The sequence below is a fragment of the Pseudorasbora parva genome, chromosome 16 (assembly GCF_024679245.1).
Source record: "Pseudorasbora parva isolate DD20220531a chromosome 16, ASM2467924v1, whole genome shotgun sequence".
NCBI lineage: Eukaryota > Metazoa > Chordata > Actinopteri > Cypriniformes > Gobionidae > Pseudorasbora > Pseudorasbora parva.
This window is the reverse complement of record NC_090187.1, coordinates 27,562,041-27,584,884: the sequence shown is the minus strand read 5'-3', so window position 1 is coordinate 27,584,884 and position 22,844 is coordinate 27,562,041. Positions and strand designations below refer to the sequence as shown.

The 22,844-nt window shown below is 39.6% G+C and overlaps 1 protein-coding gene across 4 annotated transcripts in view; it reads right to left on the bottom strand.

Moving 5' to 3' along the window:
• The window catches only part of pclob (piccolo presynaptic cytomatrix protein b), a 112,497-nt gene that overhangs the window by 31,025 nt on the left and 58,628 nt on the right, over positions 1-22,844 (bottom strand). For 3 of the 4 annotated variants that reach the window (XM_067420143.1, XM_067420142.1, XM_067420144.1), the window contains exons 18-22: positions 19,452-19,916; positions 12,916-19,258; positions 10,805-12,537; positions 6,109-8,242; positions 3,687-3,713 (exon numbers count right to left, since the gene is read on the bottom strand). In XM_067420143.1, the coding sequence (XP_067276244.1) occupies positions 3,687-3,713; positions 6,109-8,242; positions 10,805-12,537; positions 12,916-19,258; positions 19,452-19,916 (10,702 nt within the window). The remainder of the gene's footprint in view (positions 1-3,686; positions 3,714-6,108; positions 8,243-10,804; positions 12,538-12,915; positions 19,259-19,451; positions 19,917-22,844) is intronic. The other variant, XM_067420145.1, reaches the window with a different exon arrangement.

Sequence of the window (22,844 nt, the reverse complement as noted above, 5' to 3'; positions counted from 1 at the left end):
GTGACAAAACTGGGGCATGCGTCCCACTCCACCACTTTTCTCCCAGACAACCATCCCTTCACCACCCCCAGTTGGGGACACCTCTTTGCTTGAGTGTTTGAACTGACAGCTTGATGGATTTAGGTTAGGGCTTCCAAGAACAACTTCTATGTTTTAAAAGGGTTTGACATTAACTTCCATTCCACAAGATCTTAAATCAAGCGCTTATTTAGATAAATGCTAAATGTAATAAGTAGCCTGTCCCCAGGGAAAGCAGTGAAGGAGGATGGTGAGGGCAGAAAAAGCAATGCTCTGAGACATGTTTTGGACATGCATAAATGAACATGCATTCTGTGTCCCTTCAGGACCGGGCTACATGTCATGCGTTGAGAATTTGATAGAGAACTGTTGTGGGTCTGAACCACAGCAGATATACGCACATACACACACCATCATACAACAGTGTGATGATGAGATGCCTTACCATATGTCTAATGATTAGTACATGTTCTGTTAGTACTATCTCTAACACACTACTTAGACTATACAAGTAAACCACTACTCAAACCAAACAAAAATCACAGCTTCTGTTCTATTAAACCAGACTTTCATGATGCTAAAATGTAATTTACTTTATACAAACTGTAATCTGCACCCTCAAAAACATTTTCTTATTCAGTGTTGCCATCTTGTTTTTAAGGAAAAAAGACAAATATAGTTGATAAGTCAAAATTGTGTAAGATAAGAATATAAATTTAAAAATAAATTATTTTAATCTTGTTAGATTCATGCTTAAAATAACGGGTAAGAAAATTAAATCAGTGTATTTCTAAAGTCGCATTTAGTCAGTCACGTTTGACGTTATGTCGATACTTACATATTGGAGTCTCATTTGACGGCCCAATCACCTTCGAGAGGTAACAAAACGAGCCAATGGATATTGGCTAGTGAGATTTGCATAGCGAGCCACTCCTACCCAGACATATGGGTATACAAGGCTGCCTCTCACTCACTCATTCATATTTTGCTTCAGAGCCGAGGGTTGTATACAGGGATCACTCTGTTCCAGTCATCCTTCAAAATAAAGCTGATTCCTGAAAAGAGGAAGAGCTTGAAAATGTTATTTTCTAAAGAGCTCTCCTGCCTGTGTGAGGGTGCATCCAGCCGTGATTTGCTTCCTGAAAGAGCTTAAGATCCCGTCTCTAAAGACAGTCCTGACTGCGCTTGCTTCTTTCAAGAGGGTGGGGGACCTGCAGGCATTTCTGGTCAGCAAATCGTGCCTTGAGTATGGGCTGCCCTGTCTCACGTGATCCTGTGACCCAAGTCCGAAGTTCCCACCTCTCCCTTTTAAGACCAGGTGGTGAACTTGCAAGCACTGCCCCTGGAGGAAGCATACTTAGCCCTTGCTTTGCCGTGTCCAGTTTGCGCACTGCACATTTACATGAACCGTGCTCAGAGCTTCAGAAACTCTTTGTCTGCGTTAGAAAAGGGAAGGGAAGTAAAAGTTAAAGGCTCTCTTGAGTCAGAGGTTGGCCCCCTTGATAGTGGATGCCATCACCTTGGCATAGCAGTTTTCCCTCGGAGTGAAGGCTTACTCCACTCGGGGTGTTGCTTTTCCCTCCTGGGCGTTGACACATAGCATCACTCTGGCAGAGATCTACAGAGCTGGTTGACACGTAAAACAACTTCGCGAGATTCTACAGTCTCTGGGTTGAGACAGCTTCTTTTCAACCAGGAAATGTGTGGAAATGCTGGCTCTGTCTCTCGCTTGGAGTGCCGGGGCTTTGGTGTATGAGTGCCTACTTGGCTCCTTATGTGAGTTCCCCAGTCTGCAAACCCTGAATTGAGCTCCTCCAGCATCTTTCAGCAGTCAGACATGGCAGAGGCATATTCTTTCACAGTATGGTTTCCCTGTCTGTAAAGCTGTTTCTTTCCTTGGGCAGTTTCTGCTCTGCCCTGTCTCTGCAGTGGTAGTTGTTCCATCCCTGACTAGGCAGGACCTACCACAGAGATCTTCCACTTCCTCACGGGTTGGTCCATATGTGTATCTACCACAATCTACCTCCCTATCAACAGGGTTTGGCCTCCGTAGCATCCCACTCCATTGGACTAGGCACGCCTCCCCAGCATTAACAACACTGGTCATGGTTGAAGAACTGGGAATTAAGAACCAAAGCACTTTTCTCATAAAACATCACGTAAGAGGAATAGCAGCTACGACCTGTCCCTTCCACCCCCAGCCCAGACTATTTTTGGGCTTACATGGGGCGATGGGTAGGTTACACCTGTGTGAGGGCAGTTGCTAAAAGGCCACGCTACAGCTTGCCATCATCTTTGTCTCCAACACTCATTACAGTTCAGAAGCTGTTACGCTTTCCATTGGGACCCCAATACTTCGGTATCGAAGTAATGTCAAACATGACTGACTCAATGTGGGAATGGAGACGTTATATATTCCTCCTGCCACAAACCTGAAACAACGCCGGGTTCCCTGTCTCTGAACCCCAGCAAAACATGAATGAGTGAGTGCGAGCAGGCTTACTCCCATATGTCTGGGTAGCAGTGGCTTGGCATGCAAATCTCAATGGCCAATATTCTGCGGCTCGGTTTGTTACCACTCAAAGGTGATTGGTCTCCAAAGTGAGATTCCATACATCAGTATAGACGTAACGTATCCGTTCCATCCTTGAGGACTGAGACAATCTTATGCAATTTGGGCTCTCGACAAAATTTGTCTTTTTATTAAAGAATATTTAATGTAAGAATGTTTATTTTTGGAAAAACAAGACAAAAATACTGATTAAGTCTCACCTAGAGTTGCACCGGTTATATGTTAGCTTTGCATACTAGTAGACTGTATACAGACCTACTGCTGTTTTTTTTTTCAGCATCCATTTCAGACAGTCTAGCATTTTCTTCAAAGACATTAAATCTAGGAATTCCTAGAATAATTCATAACAAGCTAGGGCAGACATGTCAGCACATACCTAAAATAGATCTGGCGAGCAATGTCTTCTGTTATGTTTACTGGGTATTTTGCACAACATGCAGGTGCCTTCATTACAATACTGTATAAGCGAAGCATTTTTTTATTCATGAGGCAGCACTGTAGTATGCCACAAACCATCATTTGACTCCTAATAGAGTGAGAAGAAAACAGACAACCGGATATGTCTGCTAGCTCCTAGCTCCTTCTGCAAGGAAATGTCACCTTAAATCAACAGTGCATTCGCTTTATAACCAAAATTGGAGGAACCATTTGGCATGGCACGAACCATCTAATTCTGGCCAACACACTATCAAAAGGACAGATAACTCTGACTTTTATCATGTAACACCAAAATAGCTCCCTTGTTCTGTATTTACAATGTCAACTAGTTTCAGAGGATTTCATTACCTTAGTGACATTTTGGTGGGGCAAGATAAAGGTTGCTGGAGTAACTTTTTATAATGAGCCTATCACTTATTCTAGGCTTCTGCTATGTATGCACACATATTTACTTGTGTATGTAGACATGTATGTGCCCTGGTTGATATGATCAGGCTATGTCAGAGAGACCTTGAGGAAGTGCAGTGATAATGAACACCAGGATGGGTCTGAGGTGCACCACTGAGAAATGCCCGTCACTCAAGACTACAGTATGGCACGCATGAAAGTAGGTTTATGCTTTATGATATTTTGAAGGTTGCTGAACAGCAGTTCTCACCTTTCACATTCCAGCTAGGACCTCCAGCTGTAGTGCAAACATTGTATTTCAGAGAATTCATAGTAAAATTAGCCTTAAAACAGAGCTATATTGTGCCAATGAAAACACATTGTTATACACTGTTATGCAGTGCAATTGGATAACTTGTACTATTGCAAATATCTAATACATACAATAATCTAATTTTCTAAAATATCTAAATAACACACCTTTGCAATCTATATTTTACTCTAGAGAGCCTTTTAAAAACATTCTGCAGCATTGATGTTTTGTATCAGCATCTGTTCCAGTAAAAGTAATAAATGTAAAGCAAAATGTAAATGACAATTTAATATAATACTATCTATATGATGTTTTGAACTTTACAAAATAAATTATTTGTTTAGTAACACCAAAAGTAGTAGTCTTAAAATGAAATGGTCCAGACTTCAAAACTAAGCTAAACTATACTAAGCTCTCTTGACAGCATCTGCAGCATATTTGCAATTACTACACAAAATACATTTCAGAGCAAAATGGGTGGCTTAAAACAGTGGTTATTTATGATTTCAGATTGTCTATATAAACTGAGGCTACTGAAAGTACTTTTTGAACCTGTAAAGTTCCTTGGACTGTGAATATAAGCAGAGCTAATTTGGCTGTTTCAGAAACACAAACCATGTCTGATACTCTCACTACAGAGCATAATGTAGGGTCACATCTGTGTCAACCCAGCAGAGCATTTAGCGTTTAAAAGCAACATTTATATTTACAATTTATACCATCTTTACACCTGGCTTATTTTAAGCTTTCCAAACAGCTTGATGTTCAACACAATATCCCAATCTAGAGGGTATTTAAAAGTGTTCTTAATACTGTTATCTTATTGGCATTGAGAGACCTATGAAAGCTTACAGATTAAAAATGTTTTACAGAAAATAACTGCAATTATCTCACAAATTGTGTATAAGACAGACTAGTGCTGGGCGGTATGGGCAAAAAATTATATCACGGTATTTGTCAAAATTATACCGGTTTCGCATATATATATTTCATTTCAAGAAGACGTGATTAAACATGCATATACATGTTGCTGGTTTATGTTTAAAGCACTAGAGTATAATAAATATTTCCATAAAAAACTTAACACACTCATCATGGTGGTATCTGATCTATATGATCCCTGTGGTGAGCGTTGTTAAACTCGATCTCAGCTGTGCTCTCACTACAGTGCAACAGTGAAACAGGACCCCTCTCAAACAGTGTTGTGCTGCGCCGCGGTCCGAAACACTGTTTAAGTAACATACACCAGTATTGCAGTATAATAAAAAAATTCATATTACAACAAAAATAAACACCGGAATACGGTATGAACCGGTATACCACCCAGCACTAAGACAGACTTCAAAACAATCCAATACCTGGGTAATTTAAAATTGTAATCCTTGCTTAATGTTCACTTCAGTAAAAAGAATAAATGTATATGAAAAACACAAAAAGAGAATGAATAGTATATTCACTGAAAACATATTAATCTTCATGTAACATGCAAGATGTTGTCAAACTTCCATTTATAAGCCATGCAAAAAAAAAAAAAAAACTGAAATAGCAAGAATTTATTGAGAATGAAAATTGGAAACACACCTATGAAAGACATTACATGACATGAAGAAGAAAACTGTAAAACAGGCAAGTTATAAGTTGTATATATGGAGGTGATGAAAAACTAAGCTCCGATTACTGCATGTTATAAACAGATCAACTTCCCTTAACCCTCGTTTAATTTACAACTTTATCTTATCACTTGGCAAAAGCACAAATTATTGTCCACAAGGACAGAAAAGGGAAAGATATACATCGACTACATTATTTTCTACAGTTCAACCGCATAACTGTTTTTGTTTTCCTAATATGAAACATAGCAATATTATAAAAATATATATTTATATAATTAAAAATAGACAAATATAGTGCTTCTTAAGATAACCAGTTATTAAAAGATTACAGGATAAGTCTTTAGTGCTGTGATAAATAACAGAGGCACTGAACGCATAATGAATTAAAATAGCTGAATGAATAGTTTTTAAGATCTCCACAATTGTCTCTCATCTTATATGTATATGATAAAACAAATAAGTTCCTTTTTTTGCATGCAAGTGGCATGCAAATTCCTCAAGAAACACATAGGCAAGCTTTTATACATACAAATCTATACTATTTATACATACAGTATGAAGGTGAAAATTTTAATTTAAGAGAATGACATGCAAATGTAACACCCTGCAAATTGTAAAGTAAATATGAAACAAAAGATGAACAATGTAAAGGAAAATGTAACACCTGAATTTACACACAAATATAAATAATGATTTCAGATAAATACAAAAGAGACATTATCAACAGAAGCTGGGATTGAAGATAACAGATCTCATAACAAATTTACCTTCACTATCTGACATGGCCCCCTGAAGGTCATCCTTTATATAGGAAATGTCTCGTTCATAGCCACTTGTCCTGGACTCCTCTCTCATGTGCTGTTGGACTTCTGGAAGAGAGTGACTGGAGCCAAACTGGTCCCTTGAGTCTGCTGAGATGGGTGGGAGTGGGCCGGCAGATGCTCTGGCCATGCCCATGGGCTGACCAACAGGACTCAGTGGACTCTCCTCTTCTGAGTTTTGTGCAACAATGGGAATTCGACCTCTGCTCTGACTAATTGGCAGACTTGTTGGTTTAGCCCTAGATACAAACTGTGAATCCATGCCCTCACCCTCTGTTTTCAGTCGTAGTGAAGAGTTTGATAAGTCTCTTTTGATAGATAGGTCCAGTCCATATACAGAGGATGGCCTAGAAGAAGGTCTTGACCGAGTGCCACTGGGATAAGTGCCGTCATCGTGGAGGGAAGACCTTATGGTAGGCCCTAGGTTGAGAGACTGGCCAAAGTTGACTGACTGAGCCAGGTTAACATTAAGAGCGGAACCCAAATATTTCTGTTGTTCAACTAGGTTCTTCCTAAGACCAAATGTGATCTCATCCTGCAGGAGCCTTGCCCTGGCAGACAGTCCACCAACTGATGAGCCGGCTGAGGCCAAAAAGCTGCTGTAGTCTATTTCAAGGTCTCTGCCTTCTTGAATAGGTGAAAACTTTGTAATTTTAGGGTCAATTATTGCTTTTTTATTCTTTAACTGTTTCTGGTAAAGAACTGAGGCAGGAAGCTGCTTGGCAGCTTGCTTTTCTAAAGTTAGTCTCCCAATGCTGTATTTTTCAGTTTTAGGGAAATGTCTGAAACTAGTGTCAGAGTGGAGGTAGTGAGGCAGGCCTGTAAGCTGTTCAAGGCTGTCTGTACCTCGTCTGAATTCCTGCTTAATTTGCTGTTTCAACAACTTTAATTCATAGGGCTCCTCCATAGAATCCTCATCAGCTTTACCATAGGAATGCAGTCGGGAAGAAGCCTGAAGAGGACCGAGAAAGTCTGCCACATCTGCTGTTCGACGGACATCAGCAGTCCGGAGAAGTCGGTCAGATTTGCTGATATCCTTATCTGCAATACTGAAGCTTGAACTTAGGCCCGTGGAGCTCTTTGTGAGTTCACCGATGTCATCAATCAGGACATAGTTCCTTGCATTGTGATGATCGAGTTCTGCATAGAAGGACTCGGCTGATATGCTGGACATGGGGCTGCTGGCCATGCTGGCTCTCTCTTCAAGGCCCATCCTCAGATCAAGGCTACTGTATTTACCACCGAGGTGGGAAACTCCATAGACACTCTCTGTGGATGTAGGGACAATTAGGAGGGGCTGGTTGCGTACGACCTCATAGTTTGTCGTAATCTTTGGTTCTAAGTCAGACAAAGTTGTCTGACGGGTTTTCTGTTGCATCAGAAGGAGTGAGGAATGGTCATAGCCAGTCTGCTGGGACTGCTGATTGAGTGAGGGCACTGACGAGTAGATGGATTGGTAGGGGGACACCTGCTGATGGTACAGAGACTGCTGCTGGTACGTCTGCTGAGGATATTGACTTGTTTGGGATGCATATTGATAATGGGAGTAAGGGCTTGTAAGCTGTGCATACTGGGCCTCAGCCTCAGTCTGTGGTGGAATGAACTGGTTAAACTCTGACTGTGGGGCAGTCCGTGGCCGTTCTAGTCCATGACCATTACCTCGTGCCTCTCTGATGTTGCTGACCTCACTATCTGACATGTAGTCTCGCTCTTCTGCCACTCCTTGTAAGTAGGCTCTCTCCCTCTTCTCTCTCTCTTTCAGTAAAGCCTCTTTTCTTCGATTTATACCCATCTCCAGATATCTCAATTTAGCATCTATCTCTTTCTCCTCCTCATCAAGTTCTGCCTGTATCTTACGAAGTTTTGAGGACTCACGTTCAACTAAATCCAGCTCTTTGTCTATGTCTTGGAGGATTTTGGCCCGCGCCATAGTGGTGTTCCTGCACATTCGTCTCCTGGCAGAAGCAGTGGAGTACCCAGAAAGGCCAATGATGGGATCTTCTTCCGGTGGTGGATGAGGTAGGGTGCGTTTTACTTTCTTCTGAGTGCCAACTGGTGTACTGCTCTGAGAACCTTTGCTCTGTGGATTAAAATTTGATTAGTTTTGATCCAAACCATTTTGGTTCAGATTGACATTTTAAAGTGTTGGATCAGCATTGAAATTTTGATAAAAGCCAAAAAAACACATTGGCAGAGACAGTGACATTGAATAAACCAGCCTGGTCTCATTGGAAAAACGTACCTGTGGCAACATCTTTGCAAACCCCAAAATACGTTGTGTCGTGCACATTTTGCAACAGTTTCAAAGTGAAATGGGGCTAAAAGCATGTTTAGTTTTTTTTTTTTTTTCGGAACAGGAATATATTTGTTTATAAATCATGCACTATGGTAAAAACATTTTTTGAGGTCATAACGTAATATTGTGCAAGGGGCCATGTGAAAACATGTCATTGGTCCATAATCTGCCCCTCTTATCATCATCTTTCAAGTGTTTATGAAAACAATAAAAAGTGCTTGCTGTTTTACTGCATCTAGTGTTAATTTATGTTGGAAACTGGTACTTATTTTGCAGTTTGCAAAAACATTGCCACAGGTACGTTTTTTAAAATGAGACTACGTTGTAACAAACTGTGATTTGTAGTTGATGACCACAATAGCATGCAGGTATGCATATCTGCAGGGTTCCACTTTATTTTACAGTACGTGTACTTACAACTACATGGGTTCAGGTCAGGTTTAGGGTATGTGTTCCCCATTTAGGGGGGTGTTTTTAAACCATGATGGCCATTTTCAATGTGCTCTAATCCAGTGGTTTTCAACTGGTTTTACGACGGGGCCCAGATTTTTGTACTGTACGGGAAGTCCTGTACCAAAACGGATATATATATACATATATAAACTAGAAAGAACTTAAGAAGAAAGAACCTAGAACCACGAGAGTGAACGTGATCATCTCTTCCTAGTCAAAGAATAAACATGAATTAACATCTTAAGGTCTGTTGAAGGATATATTACAACTTACTAAAACGTATCATGTGTCGTGTGCAGCCACTCAATCAGTGTTTCAATCACAGAAAGACGTCAATAAAAAAGCTTGTAAACAGCACGTCGCGTAGCATTTACCTCAGGCAAGTCATTTAGTTTACACAGCTTTTTAGTTCGCTAGAGAGATGAACTAATTCGCTAAATGTATGCACTATATTAGCCTATATTCCTTATATTTCACTTAACATGTTATATATGTCTTCATTATTTAATGTATGTTAAAATAAATAAATCTGTCATGAAAATGACAACCACTGTAGGCTATAAATGATTATATTTCCTCAACGAATTGGGATTAAAACATAATTGTATAATTCGTTTTAGAAGTCAATGCAAAAACTGCATACAATATGTTGTGTAGTGTTGTTATGTCTAAAAATAAATAGCACCTGAATTTAGGCTAATAGTTTGGGCTCTGTTGTTAACCTTTAATATTATAGTAATGTGCAAGTAAGAAACTTTTGGTTATAACTTAATTAATTTAAGGATATACATTAGTTGTTTAGTAAACCACTGTTTAATAAAAAAAAGCAATTAAATTTTTTAGGTTTCTCTCCCCAGCTGTACCGAACCTGTACCAAACCGTTATTTCAAAACCCTCAGTTTTGTGTACTGTTACACCCCTAATAAATATACAAATATAATCAAAGATTACTTTTATTATTTCAATGTTGATTCAAAAGCAATGATGTAGAATCAACATCAAAGTGTAAAGTTGATTCACTGGCTATGGACCCTAATAATCCGAATGTAATTGGACTAGTAGCACAATCTGAATAAAAAAAAAAGTATTTCGGAATGAATTGCCCAGATCTGATTAAAATTTAATTTGGATTGTAAGGGCTGGTTTATTCCTTTTGTAATCTGATTTAGAGGACATGCAAAACCAAAACTGGAGTGTACTGTAAATGTGTAATGACATAGAAATTGCATAATGACGTGTGATACGCAGAAAGAGCTATTCTTCCTGTTGGATAAAGTGTCATAAATCAGTGTCCTGTTATTCTGAAAATTCTCTTTCCACTCATTATCTGTAAAGTGAAGATTAGAAGTCAAAAGATTCTATCCGATCAGAAGCTTGTGAAATATAAATGTGCACATCAACCTGATCACTTTATTTAGCGTTAATGTAAATACTGCGTTTGGATTTATCAATCAGAATGAATTAATTCAGATTGAAGCAAAAAGTGTCTATGTAAACGTAGCTAATGACATTACTATTGATTATCTTTGTGAATTTCTATTTTAAGGTTAACTATATATTCAAATATATTAAAATTCAAATATATATATACTGTATATATATATATATATATATATATATATATATATATATATATATATATATATATATATATATATAAATTTTTTTTTTTTTCAATACTGAATCAACATTGGTGCAAAATACCAAATTCACTTTGTAACAAAGTCAATCCAATTATCGTTGACACATCAGCATTGACTTAACATTGTTTCAATGACTGCTTGCAATCTGGGTTTGAAGTACACAGAACTCAGTATGTAATGCAAGAGTTAGGAGAGGACAAAATTAAACAAATATATAAAGAATGAATCAGGTTTAAAGTGCAGTACTTACTGAATAGGTGTCTGAGTACTGGTACATCATTCTGTCCTCAGTTGTCGGACTAAGTGATTTGGGGTCAGACAGAGATCGTTGTGAAGGCCTTAGTGATCTTGGACTACTGAGGTGCCTTGATGAATCAGCAGTAAGCATCTTCTGTGAGCTTTTCCCTGGGGACACTGGTGAAACTGGGGAGCGTAATACCTTTGGAGATTTGGTAATTAATGAGCTTCCAACATCATCAGCTGTCAGGTGTGTGCTAACACTTATCGCAGCTGGCGCTAGACGTCTTTTATCTTTGTCTGATGTAATATCTGAATCGCTTTCTGTTTGACCCTCTCTGTGTAAATCTACCTTAGTGTCCACTTGAGCCCGAACAGGAGATCTCCTAATTGTCCCTGAATGCTCTGTCTGAACTGAAATCTCTGCTACAGTCTGAATAGCAATACTTGATACCTTGGAGCTTTTACCCTTCTCCCCGTCAGCATATCTAGTGGAACGAGACCTGCGTCTGCTCCGAATGGGGACGTCCCACTCATCCTGATCTTCATCATCAGTTTGCACACAGCTATCTACACTTCTCCTACTTCTTCTCCTTCTACCTGAAGGTATCTTCTCAACACCATCTTCATCATCTGTTTGAACACCACTCTCAATCAATTTCTTACCACTTAACACTACACTTTGATCTTGCTTGGCTGTATCTTGCAGGTTTGTGGATAACTGCAAATGTTCCTTTGTCTGTGCACTCACTGACACAGGAATGTTTGAACTATACTGTGTAAAAGCCCCAGAGGTTGTAGTTAGCCAGTTTTGACCTGTTGTAGAGTCGTGGGTGGACACTGCAGATGAAGTTGAGTTATCATCCTTCACTGGCCAGTACTGTCCATTATCTCCCCCAGAATATTTTGAGTCAAGAATAATTTCTGAGCTCATGGGTGGGGACATACCGTCACTTGGCCTAAACCCATATGGGTGTATCTTTTGATCTTCTAGTTGTTGCTGGAGTTGCTGCTGCAATCGATGGATTTGCTCTAACTGAAGTTGCTGTTGTGCAAATGTTTCTTGTTGAAGAATCAGATGGGCTTTGCGTTCCTCTTCTTTCTGCATTAGAAGTTGCTGTTTCATGTTCTGAAGCTCCTCTAGCTCCTTCTGAACGATGATCTGCTCTTGTTCACGGTAACGCTGTATCTCTTGCCTCTCCCATTCAAGCTCTTCAGCTAGACACAGCTGTTTCAACTTCTCTAACTGTAAAAACTCATGTTCAGCCTTGTACTGCTGGCTCTTGCTGTCATCTAAATCAGGAAAATTTGGCGATACCAGTGTATCCAGGGAGGCTGCTATTGCCTCAAGTGTAGCATCTGAGTAGAGCTCAGGGAAGGCTGTCAATGAGGGAAGGAGACTGGCTAATGCAGAAGGTAGGATATCATTTGATATATCCGATTGTGTGAACATTGATTGGTCTGTGCCTGTGGTGTTTACAAATCCATATGGAGCAGGCTGATTTTGAAGTGCTGAAAATGGCTCTGTAGAATCTGTCAGACTATTGTACATTGTGCTAAATATTGAACCTGGTTGGGTAGTAATTGCATACGTGGAGGGAACGGGTGCAGCAACTGATGAGTAAACAATGCCATTTGTCGATCTTAGCAAACTATTAACGCCAAACAAAGTTCCTTGAGAATATGGAGTAGTGGTGATCCCGGTAAATGCCAAAGTGCCTTTCTTTGAGAAGTCTAAGGCTTCTTCTGTTATGTTGAGAAAACAAAAATAGCAGCATCATCAGTATCTAAATGGATAATTTCTCTGTTTCATGCAACATTAATTAACTATGAAATGGAAGCCAAAGAGCATGCACATTTCTTGTCAGTGTCATCAGACTAGCAGGATGCAAAGCCAAAACACTGAGGGACAACACGAAGGCAAATGCATGCATCTGTTTAAAAAAAAAAGAACAGAAAAACACAAGAATGAAAATCAAGACATTTGTAAAGTAAACAAAAATATAGTAAACTATAGAGTAAACAAAAATATCTAAAATAAGGAAAAATAGGGGGCAACCAATATAAGGTACATTTCTCAAAACTAACATACAAAATAATACATACAATACTGTATATACTGACCTGTTGACATTTTAGTTGATGTCAAATCTATAGCCCCCTCTGATGCCCCATTCTGATAGGTGAATCCATTCTTCCTTTCATACCCAAAGATCTCAGGTTCTTTGAAGTTACTGTTTGATATTGAAGCATTCATGGTACTGAGATCTTCAATGACAGGTGTTGTGGCAATATTAATTTGATAGCCAATTTGATTGTCTGGTTGTGTGGTGACAGGTGGCTGTGTTCTGCAGCTTCCTGTGAAAGGAAGCCTGTAAATTACATCACAGCAAACAGTTTGTCTTCCATATGTAAGGTCAACTGGTGTACCATCATCTTCCACAACAGTTGTGATCACTCCAGAAGATGAGGACAAAGCAACCATGGTTTTCATTGTTTTAGAAGTGGTGAGGTCTACAGGTCCAACTGCTGATGGCTCTGTATGCATTGGCATTCCAGCAGTGGCATTTACAGGAACAGGCATTAGAGGAGAAGGTGTGCTTGCAACAGCTCTGTATGACAGATTAATAGGAATCTCTGCACTAGTTGTTGGCTTAGGTTTAGAATTCACAGGTCTGTACACTATCTGTGCAAGTGGCTCAAATGGATTATACGTGGTAAGTGGAAGAGGCACTGAAGTAGCATTTCCCAGGTCCATTGGCTTGTCAACTGTGTTACTGTTGTAGGCAATTGTAGCTGTGCATGTGACAATTGTTATGTTATCAGTTACAACAGAGAGTGTGGTAGTAGGGGTTATTTCTGCACTAAGATTCACAATTTCTGGCTGTACAGCAGAGGCCTGTCGTACACTTGATTCACTTGACAAGGAAGACCTACTTGAATCTGGGGCTCTCAGATCCATCCCTTGATCAGTCATTGTAACATTGACTTTAAAAGTAGTAAGATCTATAACATCACCAGGGTAGTGTATTTTTCCATTCTGTTTGGGCTTAGAATGGGCTGGCTGGATTAAGACTGTAGCTCTCACAGGTTCAGGTATAGGTTCAACAGGAATCCTCTCCTGGACAACTGACACAGTTGTTCTTTGCACTTCAGTTGTGACAACTTGGGTTACAAGATTAGGCAATGTGTCAGGATGCTGCTCAGTTGTTGAGATTGCAGAGTAAACTTGGCTCATGCTTGATATAACTTTATCTTGACCACGTATTTCTTGACTCTCAATAGATTTAGTAAATTGGGTAAATGTGACTGGTAATGGTGGCACAGCTGTTGCAGAAGTCACTACTGGAGATTGTTGTTTTTGCTTATAAACTGTTTGCTGCTCTTGAAGCTGTTTTATTGGAACTGATGAGGGATCCATGTCAGTCAATGCCTTTTCTGAAGCCGATACTATTAGTACTTCTTCCATATCCAAACCAGGAATGTCTTCATTCTGATCTGGGATTGGAATCTGGGTAATTGTTATTGGTACAGAATATGTTGTTGGAATTTGTTGCATCGCAAGTTCTTGTCGTACACCACTCACTGTATGCTGAGCAACAGACTCACCAGAAACAGCTGACACTGGGGTTAAGGCTATTGGTTTTGATGTATTCATCACTGAGACTGAGGGTATGAAATGATTAGAACCCATGGAAGGTGTGGTATACATCATTTCTGGATATGATGTTGGTTCCATTGCAATGGGTGGTGGTGGTGGTGCTGCTGCTACTCCTGAAACAGGTGCTGCTGAAATCCAAGCAGAAGATGCCATTACATCTTGTGCTGTATCATGTGGTGCTATATTCAGCGGTGGGAAGTGCATTGTATTCTCCATTGTGACATGAGAAACAATATTCGTAGTCTGCGCTACTTCTGATGATGCCTCTACAAGAGGTACTAAAACTGATGGTTGTACAGAAGGCATCTCTCGAACCGTTACACAAGGGGCTGTAATACTTTGTGTTGAATCCACAGCTGGAGTGATATAATGAGTCTCCATTGAGACTGAAGCAAAGTCAGGTGCCATCACCTCACAGGACGCTGCTGCATTTAAAGCAGAGATAGCCTTTGGTGGGGCTGCTACAATTTGTGCTGAAATTAATGACACAGGTGCATCCTCTACAGCTGGAGCAAACAATCTTGGAGCATCAGATGGAACCTGCTGCCTGGAAGTTGGAAGTGATGATCTTCTCATATGTGCTTGAGTTGTAATGCCCTCCACAGGTGATCCTGGTTCTGAGGGTAATGTTATCACCACATATGTTTCAAGAGTTCTAGCAAATCTGGGTGACAAGGGTGATTTTGGTGATGAAGCACTGTGCTTGGTGTCCACAGGGGCAGTCAAACTTAGTGACAATGCATTTGGAGGTTCTCTTGTTCTTGGCAAAGTTGCAGCACGAACTGCTTGAACAACTACTGGTTCGGGGCTAACCGGTGGCTTTACGCTCTCTCTTGATCTGTGACTAAATACTAGTCCTGGGGGAATACAGACAGGTTTGGGGGGAACAGGTGGTGGTGATTTGTGTGTTGGGGTCACAGCTTGTATTACAGTCATGCCAGCCATATTTGCTGGGGGTTCAGGTGGAGTTGCTGTAACTGACGAGGGTGTTGAGCAAATATTTTGCTGGTTAAAATCAGCCTTAGGAAATGTGCTATATGGCAGTTCTGGTGGTGAAGCTGTGGGAGGTGGTGGAAATGAAATCACTGGTCTATCTGTTCTTTCTTGAGACACATGAGGTTTTGCAGATGCCATACAAGGTGGAACTGTTGAATCAGTGATGAAACTTGATACTGTCGCTTGATAAGTAAAAGGAGAAACACTAACAATACCAGGGTGGCCTCTACCATCTTCAATAGTTGTTTTAACCACAACATTTTCCAGACTTGGAACAGCAATGTGACCTTCCTGTGTTTGTACAGAAGGATAAATATTTTGTGAAACTGATTGTTGTGAAGAAATTACATCATCTGGTACATTTTCCTGCAGTATTTCTGCCACCCTTGGCTGAATATCAGCCATTATAGATTGAACTGGTTGGGAGGTTGCAGCTCCAAAAGCAACAGTTGTAGTAATAGTAGGAGAAACAACAGAGACTGTCTTTGCAGCAATACACTCTATGTGATCTGTTGAAGGTGAAATAGGGGCTGCTTGGCCAAATGGGGGTGCCATGTCTAATCTGGTTTCCCCTGATCTCTGAATAGGAATTTGAATAGAAACACTGGTCAGTGGCTGAGTCCCTCTTGCTAAAGCAGATATAGTGGTACAGGCAGATGCTGGTGTGACTACTTGTTCAACAACTGAGATGGTTTGCTCTGTAGAGACAACACTTGCTGGTATTGAGTCTGATACTATAGTTAAAACAGAAATAGGTGCTTGATCCACTGATGAAACTGTTGCTGGAAGTGTGGCATGGGTTTGAGAAGATACTGGACAAGTACCAGAGACTGACTGTGATGGAGATGTGACTAGGGGAGGCATTTGGGCAACACTGGGGGTATATGTAGGAATCTGATTCCTGTGTGCAACAGACGGAACAGTAGGCTCTGAAAGTGAAGCTTGTTCTAGGACTGTATGCTCTAATGCAGGGGACACAAGATCTGGCATTTGAACAACAACAGAAGTTTCTATTAAATGTGCCTCTTGAGATTGAACAATAGGTGTAGCAACAGTAGTTGTAGAAGTTTTCACATTGTCTACATTTGGAGAAGTCACTGGTGCAACAGTTTGTTTGTCGGTAGAGGCTGGTTTAGGAACAGAAGTTGGTTCATGTACTGCACCAGCCAAAGGTTTTTGAGCTGAATCATGAAGAGCTGAATCCAGTGTATAAGAGGACACCCTATCTGGAGTAGGGACTGTTTTCTGTGTAGATTTTGGTACTGTTGGTTTTGGAGCCAGGTTTGGTTTTGGACCTAGTGTTGGCTTTGCAACAATAACTTTAGACGGAGGCGAAGTGTCAGCATTTTCTGAGACATGTGGTGAGGCTTGAATGATTGGTGAAGAGGATCCAATCTGTGTGGGAGATGTAACAGGAGCAGTTGCAAGTGAATGGTATGTTGTGGCTTGCTCAGACACTACGTCTGGCATGTGAATTACAACTGGGGTAGAAACATCAGCAACACTTGGGCTAGCTGGAGTAGATGTCTGGCCAGAATCTGGAGAGGATGACGGTGCAGTTGTAAATTCTATATTTGAATCTGGGGATGAGACTGCCGGAGATGTCGGTGGAGACAGTGGTGATATTGCTATTGTCTCCACAACATGCTTTATTGAAGGAACTTCACAGATTACAGAAATGGGAACCGACTCAAATGACTCTTCTGGGGCTTGTGGTTTCTCCTCACTTTGAGCAATATCAGTTGGCTCAGGGGACATTTTTTCTTGTGTGATACTGTCCTCCTCTTCAACTTCCTCTTCAACTTCCTCTTCACCAGAGGAGCACTGAGTGATCTTTAAGTCTGGAATTGGATATAAAGCTTTATACACAGATACATCCTGAGTAGATGTTGACTCTGTAATATAAGGCTCCAAAATGCACTCGATAGGTTCAGCTAGGTTGTCTTCTTCTTCACTTGAAGGGATGAGTATCACCTCGGGGGAATCATATGATGACTCAGAAACAGTCAGAGGGGAGGCAGGAGACACAGGAGTTGATTGTGTTGGACTTGTTCCTGGTGTTAAAACATCTTTTTGTGTTTTTAGTAGCTCTTCATAGGCATCCTCTGTTTGCAACAGTGGCTTTGCATTTTTATCTGTAGTAAGCGCATCATTTCCAGAAATAGTCACATAACAAGTGTCACTAACATAAAGTGGTAAGGATGTGTCGACCTTTGATGCATGTGTTTGCTGATCCTCCTCTTCTTTTTGCGAGATCTTGTTCCTTTTATGCATCATTTCCTCATAAGCCTCATCTGGTGTCATAAGTATCTTGACCGACTCATGATCAGACATCTTTCTGAAATCTTGCTTATGGGTGTCTTTACCAAAAGCTGTTGCAGCTTGTTCTTGTTCCTCAACTAAAGTTTCATAAGCATAGTCCTCTATTAACATGCCTCCATATAATGGTTCAATATCAGGTGGTGTGCATTTATCTGATGTTTTGTATTCCTGTGCTTTTTGCATCATTTCCTCATATACCTCTTCAGCACTCTTTAATGGCTTATCTGCAGCATCTTGTGTTTCAGATGATAATGTTCTGTATTCTGCATTATCTGGTTCAGATTCAACACTAGGTGAAATGTCAGAGAAAGAGGAGGACTTGTGTTCCTCCATCCCTGTAACCTGCTGTAATTTATTAGTTTTAGTCAAATGCTCACGTCTCCTTTGCATGCCCAGATCATCTCTTTCTGTCTTACATTTTTTTGGGACCTTTCTTAACTGCTGCTGATCATCACGTTCATCTTCCTGCTCCATATGTTGATCACCCTCCTCACGTAACTCCTCCTCAGACGAGTCCTCTATAGTGGGAAGGGCCTGGCTGTGTGGTCTGTGTTTTGCCTTTCTTTGCTGTTTACTTTCTGTTCTCACCTTTTTATCATTTGTGCTACTGTCACTGTCTTCATCAATAGAGGAGACAGAAGTAGGTGAAGCTGTTCCTGGTGTAATGCTGGATACCTGAACACTGGAAGACCCATCACCCTTGGACAAGTCTTCAATCAGACTCTCATACTCCTCTGTGCTCTGTTTAACAGGAGTTTTTTGTGTAATGGCAACTGCTGTGGTGTCAGAAGCTATGATATTCTCATTGTCATTTGACTCATCTATTTGCATTCTGAATTCTTCGAATGCTTCTGAAACAGGGATGACTTGGGCAACTAGATCATCTTGGTCATGAGAAGACAGGCTGATATCAGATCTCTCCTCAGGTTCTACAGTAAGTTTATTTAGGACACCTTTATGCTTTATGGAATCATCAGATTTTTCAGCCTCGCTGGTTTCTTGCTGTGTTTGTTGGTATTCTCTGACATTGTTTTCTTCATCAGATGGTAAATTATCATCTTCACCCATGTGCATAAGTTGTCTTCTTATGAACTCCTCATCATCTCCAGAATTTGAACTGTCTAGTTTGTCTTCTTCACTGCTGGAGGAAGGAGGCCTTACTCTTCTTCTCTGTATCTGAGGGGAGGGTTCACTCTCACTGCTGTCCTCATGGTATTGTTTTACACTATCATGTGCTCTAACAGGTAAGAGTTTTGTAGCTGTCTCTTTTATGGCCATTTCACTGACTCTCTGTATCTCCTTAAGCTCTTCCTCAGCCGAGCTGTATGATTCTACCGAAAACGGCATGATGTCCTTTCTTTGTTGCTCTTTAACATTTGCTTTTAAAGTGTCTACTTTATACATTTCAGAAATACTGCTATCCATTTGTATTACAATATCTTCTTGTTGTCCTTTTATTGCAGGCTGAGTATATGTATCCTCTTTAACCTGCGTATAATGAAGAAAGAAAACAATTAAATTAATTCTGTAAAAAACTGAAATTACTATTGTCTCCTTTAAACAGGCACACCTCCAACAGAATATTATTTTGTAGTATAACAATATAATATAAACAAGTCTTTGAATAAGGTTAAAAAAACAGCTTCTTGCATTGCTCAATACTGTGTAAGTAATACTATACCTTTGACACTGCTGGAAGTGTAGACATTGATCCTCTATCATCTTGTGTCTCGTCTGGGATTTTGTCTTTGCCTGTTTCTTTCAAAGTGACCTCAGCAGCAGCAATAACAGCTTTCTGAGACTCTGCAGCTGGTATTAGTGCCACCACAGCTGGCTTCTCAGTCTGCAGCATATCTGTGGTTGGAACAACAGAGAGAGGTGCAGGGACTGCTGAAGTTGTCACAGCTGACTTTTCAACAGTAGTAAGGGCGGTTTTCTCCTCTGCCTGCTTTCCAGCAGATGGTTTTGGCTTGGACTTTAGAGTAGGTGTCTGTGAAGGCGCAGGAGTCTCTGACAGTTGCGTTTTGGGAGTGACTGTAGGCTTATCTTTTGTGGATACAGGGTCAGATACTGATATTTTTTCCATGTCTCCGAGCTGCCCAGCTATAGCTCTCTGGGTTTGACAATTCAAACACAACCATTCAGCCTGCAAAAAAGGAGAGAAAAAAAACATACACAATTAAATACAATAATATACTTCAAAAGATTCAATAATAATAAATCTAAATGCATAAATACAATAATATTAAAAACATCCAAGAAATAGAGGCATACTATCAATACAGTGCCCCTAAATATTATGATGGCCCTTGAAATATGCTTGAATAAATAACAATCTTAGTGCATTTAGAATAAATGAACAATACGTTTACTGCCCTTAGCCATTTTTACTAAGGCTCCTTTCATTATTCTTGCAAATGAGAGTCCCAGTAATATATTTACACGTGTTTATGTCCGTGTGTGTGTGTGGAGAGAGACAAGGAATGAGATAAAATGTTCACACTGAGAACATGCTGCAGTATGATTTAAAAGACACATTATCTGTACCTAACAGGAGATTAGGGTTTATTCCCACATCCAGTGACGCAAACCAACCATAATTCATTGGCACAGGGTCTGACTTGAGTACTGTTCTTTATGATGTAACACGCCCTCTGTCTCTTTTGTTAAACTCAAAGGCTTATTCACAAAGCTGTGATTATAGAAAAAAAATGTTTCTTAGAAAATGCATTATGAGTCAAATAATTTAAAAAAGATGCAAATGCCTTTCACAGGAAATAAATTGAAAAACAAATCCCAAGACTAACTCCAGACCAGACTGAAACCATATCGCCTTTCCAACATAGCTATTCTGTTAGGAAAATCCTACTAAATCTCTTTGTCTGTAGATCATTTGTACCCCCCCCCCCTCCCTCGCTCTCTCTAATGATATTTTATTAATGATTGCAACAGCAAGCTGACAGATGTATAAAGGGCGTTTTTAACATTGTGTACCAGTGTGAAGAAATTAGGCATAGCCAGATGATGGTAAACACATGTAATCACAGACAAAGTCAATGAGGTGGATCAGGACAGCCTTCCTCTTCAGAACATCTGAATTACAATAACATACCAGACTAAAGAACAAGGGTTTGACTGGGTCATTATTAAGTGTCACCATGGAAACCAGATGAGATTTATGTCCCCTGGAGCACAGTTTGTCCTGAACATTTAGCTCTGTACCAAATCCTAGTGAGCAGCCTACCTAGACAGCATTTTAAGGCACCTTAGGCATGCATTCAAAACGTAGACCATTCAAACCGAAAGCATTGCATTTATTCTTCATACAGAAGGGAAATTAATTAAAAATAATAATAATAAAGAAAAGGGGAAATAAGGAAAAATCTATGATAATTAAGATAAACATTAAGATTAACATATATTCTTAAAATTATGAAAAGAAAATAATCAAGCATATAACGTCAGTTCTGGCGGATAATTTCAGTCAAGCTCACATCAGCTGACTGTCAGCTGATCACGTCTACCTATAGGAATACGAAATCAATCAGAGCACAAATATGCTGCGTCCCAATTCGCCTAATTATACTACGTCCTAAAAGTATGTACACTTTTTGTGAAGAAAAAGTATATACTTTTGAGCGTGTCATTACCAAAGTTCACAATGCTGATGCCGTTGAAATATAATATGGACAACACTGAATAAATGTCTTTTTGTCAGGTTAAATATTGATAGTTGACTCTGCAACTACATGCCAACTAACTGTCATTAGAGTATTTGTAGACTGTCTGATTAATATTTACTAAAACTTATTTTGTCTGTCCCCCAACAGACATTCTACTGACTATAAGTAACTTGGCAACTCCAATTCAACTTATTCTACTAACCCAAATCCTAACAACTAACCATAACCCTCCAGTCTACTGACAGTCTACTAATACTCTAATGAGAGTTAGTTGACATGTAGTTGCAAAGTTACTTATAGTTAGTAGAATGTCTAAAGTGGACTATCAAAATAAAGTGTAACCGGAAGTTCTTACTGAGAACAGAACCATACCGGCAAGCAAAACTATATGCTAATAGTCAATCAATCATATTTGACGATAGTGGTCCTGACAGAAATGCAAGACTGGGGACAAAGTTGAAAGAAATGCTGATTATAAATATAGTAAATAAAGGAAATGATAAATGAAAGCATACTTTAATCATAATTATAACAAACTAACTGTAATACTTTATTTTACAATGTCCATGTAAAACATTTTACATGTAGTTACTAGAGTAATAACAGTCAATTATGCATAGTTGCATGCAACTAACCTAAAACAAACCATAACCCTAATTGTATAGCAAGTACAAGTAGTTAGTTACTATTACTTAGTACATAATTGTATAATTGTAACCAGACTAATTTATTCATTATTGTTGTGGATGTGTTCCAAATCAGTCACAGCCAGCTAGGCAGCTCACTAGATTTTGGAACAGAGCTTTGAATTATACAATTTCAACTTGGAATGAATGAATGAATGAATGAATGAATGAATGGATGAATGAATGAATGAATGAATGAATGAATGAATGAATGAATGAATGAATGAATGAATGAATGAATGAATGAATGAATGAAGAGTTAGCAAAACTAAAGACAAAGCCAATTATATTTGAATATACAAAGATACTCTGTAGCTTAATAATAGGGTTGGGCATTGTCTACCAAATTGGCATCTACAGTGAAACTGAAACGACCATAGTGTGGTGGGCTTCTGGAGAAGGAAAGGGCTTGAATGAAGTACGTTTGGCTTTAGATAAAACTATTAGAGGCTATAGCGCTGAAATATCATTACCACAAATGATCCTGAGTGCTTGTGGTGTGACCGCACCACTGATTTGACGCTCTTCTCACTTCAAACAGGATAATGGTGCTAGCAAATATTATTGTTTTTTGTTTGTGTAAAACACCTAGGGCCAAGTTTACTAACAGCTTGCACCAGCGCAAACCCTCTTTTGGCGTTAAAACAGGGTTATTTTTGCAGCTGACCTTATTGCATATGTATTTGTCTGGGGGGTCAACATTGT